The sequence below is a fragment of the Gadus morhua genome, chromosome 4, assembly GCF_902167405.1.
Source record: "Gadus morhua chromosome 4, gadMor3.0, whole genome shotgun sequence".
Taxonomy (NCBI): Eukaryota; Metazoa; Chordata; class Actinopteri; order Gadiformes; family Gadidae; genus Gadus; species Gadus morhua.
In genome coordinates, this window is record NC_044051.1 from 4,104,982 (window position 1) to 4,112,252 (window position 7,271).

Sequence of the window (7,271 nt, forward strand, 5' to 3'; positions counted from 1 at the left end):
GCTGACTACTGTTATTCCTTTCCCTAGTGTGACGCCCCGCTCTGTTCATGGAGCGCTAGGCCTATTCCTCCCTCTGCCTGTAGGGTATAGGACTAGGCTTGTATGCTGTTTATGTGTTGTACTGCTCTCTTTGGCCTGTAGGAGGAGCTTGAGTGTTCCCGGTGTAACGAGGGAATTGCACGCAGCCGTGTGCTGGCTGCCGGGGTTAAAGGCAGCTTCCTGTGGCCCAATTCACTCTCTCTCTCTAGACGCGGTTTGACGGCTGGATGCAGCGGTCGCAATGTATTCTCTGCGCCCGTGTGTATTTATGGAAACTGCCTGTCAATAAATATCATTATTGTATTGAGCGTTACCCGACGGTGTCTGTTTCCCTATGTTCGACGCCTTTGAGCCAAGGCGTTCGTGACACTAGCATGTGAGGAAGCATTCTGGATATCAAATATAGGCAAATCCCGGTCAGAATAAATTTGGATGGTTAATGCGTTTGATTTAAGAATCACACCTTAAGCCTTGGTAATATTCTGGAGCCAGCCATTGCACAAGGGTCGCATCAAAGATTTCAGATTATTAACAAAGCTGATAGAACTCAACAAAGGTAGGACAAAACACTTGGTGACCTCCAAACAGATCTATACTTTTATTGAGCGTGTATATGTTCTACTTGTATGTACATATTAATTTCTAGTTGTGTGTACTGGTCATACTGTATGCAATGTAGGCTGATGCAGTTTTTGTTGTACATTTTTAATGCTAAAGGTGTCAACTGATGAAGTGAAATGTTGTGTTTTTGTTACAGGATGCAGGAGACCATACTGCTCTTCTGTCTTTCAGGTCAGACTCGTTTTTGTCAGTGTCTGCTTATGTTATGTACTGTTTCTAGCTTTCTTAATTTAATGCTACCTAGCCGCACTCAGAAAATTCAAACGGGCACTGAGAGAAGTGAGCACAAATTCTTATAGTTGAAGCAGCAGGTTGTGACAGTTGTATCCCACTTCTGACACCAAGTTGTTTGGTGCTGCTTCAAGCTTTCATATCATGTGGCTGAGTTCTGACTGGTTCAGGATCATCGCTGTAGCAAAGTGAGGCGGGCCTGTTAACAAAGGTAGCAGCAGCATTGTTTACTAGCGTGTTCAAAAGATGTATTCAGATTCATACAACGTATACAGTTCTGAGGGATGGATAATCACAGAGAGAGAGGACCTGGGGCCTCATGTACTAAGGTTGCGTACGCACAAAAACGTGGCGTACGTCCTTTTCCACGCTCACGTTCAGATGTACAAAACGTGAAATGACCGTAAAAATGTGCGGTCCCCACGCCAGCTCCAGAGCTGTCGTACGCACGTTTCTACAGCTATTGTTCCTTTGGCGACACTTAGAGGTGACGCTGGGAAACTGGGAAAAAAGGTGAAAACAATGACTCAGAGTGATTTGCACATCAGAGACACACTAATGAACAATTAACACACCTTGCAATTATATGGGTGGCTATAAAAGCATGCGCAATGAATGAAGAAAATTGTTTTAAAAATGGCTGCGTTAGTGTTGTTGGAGGACATCGCAAATGGTCAAATCCGAAGGGCGCTGGAGATGCCGGGGCCGACGGAGCAATCCGTGCCCTCTCCTTGCTTTTCTATTCAAAAATAAAAAATGTAAGTTAATAAACACGAGTCAAAGTCTTTAATATCCTGGCATCTTTACGCACGACTTATGTGTATTGCAAGCAGCCAATTGTATGACCAGTATAATTACAGCATTTATGACTTCAGCATATTTACCTTGGGGATGATCGGCGTCCCCTTCATGGGCTCCCACCACTCCGGTGAGAGCTGTGTCACCGATCAAAGCGGCCACTCTCAAATCGAAGGGGGAGAGTTCCCCCACTCCCGTCCCCCCACCTGTTGCGGTCACGCTTCGGCGGTGGGCAGAAACCCTCCGCTTCACCTCCACCTTGAGGTCTGACCACTTTTTTTTAATTTTTAAGAGTGTGTGCGCTGCTGAGACCCCACTGCATTGACGGCCTCGCAAACACACTCCCACTCACTTCTCTTTTGTTTTGCATTTATCCCTGTTGACAGGGTTCCAATAGCATATGCTTGCGCATTTCTACCTCGTGGAGCAAAATCTTGAGCTCAGACTCCGTGAAGTTTCGTTTTTTGCCTCTGTTCATGGTGCCAGGTGATCGGATTAAGAGGTGAATCTCAGGTCCAGAGGCCTATTTAAATGAAATTGCATATTTAAATGAGGGCGTGGACAGGGAGGAGTTTGGCACCTCGGCATGTGCGCTCAATTCCACGTTGATCGAGATGTACAAGAAACGTGCTTGGATCCATGCGTTCGCACACTTTGATACATCTGAATTTATTTGTGCGTAAGACAGTTTCTGGGTTTTGGCGTACGCCAAGTTTCAGTATGAAATCCACGCAAGTCTTAGTACATGAGGCCCCAGGAGGTTTCACATAGAGATCATTTTAAATTAAATACATAGAGTTTCTGTAGAAAAGAGTTGATGCTTATCTTTCCCATGTCTACAACGGGAAGAAATGGAATACATCTATCAGACACATCCTTGGTTAGAGGGGAGAAGAGCAAGGAATGATTTATGGCACATGGTGTGGTCATAAGGCTTCAAAAGAGACAATTTATTAATGTCTATGTTAACACAGTTGTAACAACAGAGTTGCAACAGGCCAACATGCAGAGTTTTAAAAATACATTTAGCAAAGGTCACATTGGGACACTAACGAGGTGTTCTTGTGCCGACATTTCACAACTAAAAACTCTACCTGTGTGTGTGCCTTTGTCTGTGTGACGTGTGTGCCCGTGGTGTGTAATAGGTGAGTTTATGCCACACATCACACAATTAACAACAAGGACATCTAGCCACATTGCTGGGATGTTTGGGGTTGTTACACAGCTGTGGCTATCACCTCAGCCTTTGATTGTCAACGGGGATCTCTAACCCTTGCTAATATTGTAATAACTAGTGTGTGTGTGTGTGTGTGTGTGTGTGTGTGTGTGTGTGTGTGTGTGTGTGTGTGTGTGTGTGTGTGTGTGTGTGTGTGTGTGTGTGTGTGTGTGTGTGTGTGTGTGTGTGTGTGTGTGTGTGTGTGTTGTTTTCCCCTGCAGGGCTCTTCCTGGGCCACCATGCCTTGCCTCCTATCAAATCCTACTACTATGTGGACCAGAAGCTGAGCTGGACCGATGCTCAGCAACACTGCAGGGAGCAGAATGGGGACCTGGCCACCGTAGACAACGTAGCGGACCTCCAGCACCTGCAAGAGTCCAGAACGGGCTTTATTTACGACGACGACTTCATCTGGATCGGACTTTATGATGACCGCACCCGTTGGAAGTGGTCCCTCGGAGACCAGGACTACAAAGTTGGCCAAAACTATGGAACGTGGAGTGGTACTGACCCAGACTTCTGGAATAACGAAGAGAATTGTACAGGCTTGTCCTCCACAGGAATCTGGTTCGATATATCATGCTACAGTCTTTATGGTGCAGTTTGCTTTGATGGTGAGGTGCATTTTTTTTTATTACATTTAGTTTTTAACTATGTTTAAGCAGTACTATTAAAGAGGTTTAAAGGCACACATTGATAACATACCTAATATATTCTGCTCACCTTAGCCTTAGGGTATAGATTAGAAGAATATTAACTGAGATGTAGTCTCTATCTGATGCTTTTCCTTTTTTCCACCTCATTCTGTTTTAGATGAAGAGTCCAACTACACCGTGGTCCAAAACCCAATGACTTGGTACGAGGCGTTGCAATACTGCCGGTCTAACTACACTGACCTGGCCATTGTGCCCAACGCGGCTGAGAGTGGAAAAGTATTGGCACTTAATCAATCAGATGCATGGATTGGTCTCCACAGATATCCTTGGTCCCTCTGGTCTGACGGAAGTAGTGCCACTTTCTTGAATTGGGGACCAGGCGAACCAAACAACCATGGAGGCCCCGTTGCTCCACGTTGTGTCAAAATGTCGGTCAGCTCAGGGCATTTTCTTGATGAGGAATGTGGCCTCTTGTGTAACTTCGCCTGCCAGGGAAATCTTAGGCAACGCTCAACCTTCAAGATCAAGATCAGCTCTGAAGCAGACATGACGGATCCTGAGGTGGGACGGCAGATTTTGGAACAGGTACGGTGCCGAATTAATACTATTCAGTCAAATATGATATACTTATAGTTTGGTTTTATGAAAACAATTTATAAGTTTTAATTTAAGGTGTAGGCCGACTCCTGTGATATAGGAACCACTTCAATGTAATATATTTATAAACTCTTTGTAACTTAACCCACTTACACTAACATGCCAAATTCAAACATGAATATAGTAACATTGAAACCATGAACACAGTTGGGTTAAAAATGTAAATAGATAATAAGTAACCATGGCCATACTACTAACACCTTGTGTCTGTCCCCCAGCTCCATGCCAAACTGGCCGAGGTGGGTGTGACTGGTACAAATATCAGCTGGGTTCTCGAGGACGGACAGGTGTTTCACAAGGACCAGCCCAGCGAGACATGAGAGGAGGCCATATCAATTGTGCAGTACTTTGTAGGCTATCTAATGAAAAAAAGCTACCCTGTCTCATCAAAATTACGTTCCCAGAAAACTATTCGGCATTCTCAATTACGTTTGGCAAAAAACGTATTTTGTCCGTGATTACGTTTTATTGAACGTATCGCAAATACGTTCGGTCTCAGCCTATTTTTTGCCATTTATTTACTTCTAGGATTATGTTTGGTTGAAACGTATCCCAGATATGTTGAATGTCAATGTATAGCACATTATTGTCATTAAGGCATATTTCCCTTTCGGGGAACGTTTCAACGTATATAGTCTGAAACACGTATCTTGGCCCTGAATACGTTTTATTGAACAACCAACAAGGTTATAAAATACATTTATTCCTTGTTATATAGCCTACAATAGCCTACATTAATTATAATTATTTGACAACTTCCCATCACTGCCAGTACTAGGCCTACTACGGCGAAGGTGACGGTGATGCAGGGTTGCGAGCTTCACGGGTTGTTTTAAAAACGGATTCGCGGGTGTAAACCTCAAAGGCGCGGGTCAAGGTTTTCTTGGGTATTTCAAAACCCAGCGCAGAAACAGTTGGGGTGTAATATGTATTGTATAATCTTCTTGAAAACTCTATTAAAAACCAGAGGATGGGCGGGGTTGGGCACCACACACACACACACACACACACACACACACACACACACACACACACACACACACACACACACACCCACACCAACCCGGTATCACGCCAAGGCGTGAAATTGATACGTTGGTCCACATCGCAAGGCGTGGCCATGGTTCAGGGTCACGCTTTGCCTGACCAAAGCGTGAGCAGTACACGATTTCTTCTCCAATCTAAATGAATGGAGGAATAGCACCAACAGGGGGCGAGACGTTCTCCTAGCATTTGGTGAAATTGTTACATACAGCCTATATTAATCTTTATTATCTGAATGAGAAATGCAATATTTTAGGACAGATACACCATTAAACGTGTTTCTAATAACATTTATAGCGAGAAATATTCCTTTTCCTTGCATAATCTCCAGGAAGTGAATGTGTATGATCTTTATTAATCTTTATTATCTGAATGGGAAATGCAATATTTTTGGACCGATTCACCGTTAAACGTGAACCTAATAACATTTCTAGCGAGAAATATACTTTTTACTTGCATATTCTTCAGTCAGTGATTGTGTCTGATCTTTAGTTTTATAGTTAGTAGGAAGATTTTATAGGCTCGCTCGCATGTTTCAACGACGTCAGGTTGCTAGGGACGCTGCTTTCGCTAAACTAGAAGCTCACGTGTTTCCTGCGTTTGTGTTATTAAACCGTTACTTTATGTAACTTTTAATGCCTATCATCTTGTTAGCAACACGTATATCTGACCCAGCCAACCCAGTAGCCAAAAGCATACGTTGACAACGTTTTCGTGAACCTTGGATTAAGTTGCATTTCAACATAAAATAGCGTGTTATACACACACACGCACACACACACACACACACACACACACACACACACACACACACACACACAATGCATTTCGCTGCTTAAACAACAACAAATATTCCCTCAAATATTATTGCTTTCAAAACATTGGCCAAAGTGGAATATCTTTTTTTATTTGGGCTGCTTCTAGGACATTTTGGGTGGATTTTGAACGGTATGTGGGCAGGACGTTTTTTGCAGGACCTGGCAACCCTGCGCTGTTGCCCGAGGTGCTGAAATGCTCCGGAACAGATCTGGATCCACTATGGCCAAAAGACTTGTATGCCCCCCCTCCCCCCTTAAATAAATACTATGGCAGAATAAAGAATAAATTCATGCATTATCATTCAACTTGAACATGTGTTTTTACAGTAGCCTATAGCGTGGTGGAGGGATGATGTATGTTGGCCAACCCGGAAGCGTCGCCCTGGGTTCCCTTGACAAAAAGCCAACGGGTTTTTCCATTGGATTTTGGATTATTGCAGAAAAATTAGCATCTTTGAAGCACCCCCTCAAAAACTGAAAAAAAAACAAAGAACGAGATGTAAAACAATGCATTCTGAATGGGAGTGTTTCTCCGATGTTTCCATGCTACACAGAACGAAATGTAAACCCATGCAAATAAAGACTTCATGGTCATAATCATTTAAATATCATTCATCTCCTGAGGGTGGAATTCTATTTTTTTCAACGGGGCTGCATCCAGTCACTTGACCGTCATGGTTGCTATGGTGGTGGTTGCTATCGACCGCCCCCTCTAATCCTTGCATGGCTCTAAAAACCAAGCGGCAAAGGAGCTGCCGTCAATTGTGTTGTTTTTGTCGTAAACTAGGGTCCGATGGTTAAAAAATAGACAGATATTCCAAGGTATCCTTAAAAGGCAGCTTGGATGTTTTTATTTTCTGCAGTTTAGGCTTCTTCTGTAACCTATTTTTGAAAGCAAAACACCAAGCTCATTGATTTAACGAGGCAGGGTTATTTGAAACAATCTATTAAATAAATATTTGTGAGTCATTCCTTCTCCTGAGTTTGCTTCCAATTTATGTCTAGTTTACAACCCTACTGTCCACAAGCATCACCGGGGGGGTGATGCTTGGTGTTTTCTTGGTGCTTGGTGTTTTCCCCATATGGATTTGGACAATTGTTGCCACGTCCCAGTGGTGGAGGTATCATATACAGGTGCTGGTCAAATTATTAGAATATCATGAAAAAGTTGATTTATTTCAGTAATTATAT

General features: G+C 43.3%; 1 protein-coding gene across 1 annotated transcript; it reads left to right on the top strand.

The window, feature by feature from the left end:
• Positions 1-263: 263 nt before the first annotated feature.
• Positions 264-4,389, top strand: LOC115542702 (macrophage mannose receptor 1-like). The gene is made up of 3 exons (XM_030355077.1): positions 264-831; positions 3,127-3,519; positions 3,719-4,389. Exons 1-3 carry the CDS (start codon positions 777-779, stop codon positions 4,192-4,194), a joined length of 924 nt encoding a protein of 307 aa, XP_030210937.1. The 5' UTR covers positions 264-776; the 3' UTR covers positions 4,195-4,389.
• Positions 4,390-7,271: the final 2,882 nt, after the last annotated feature.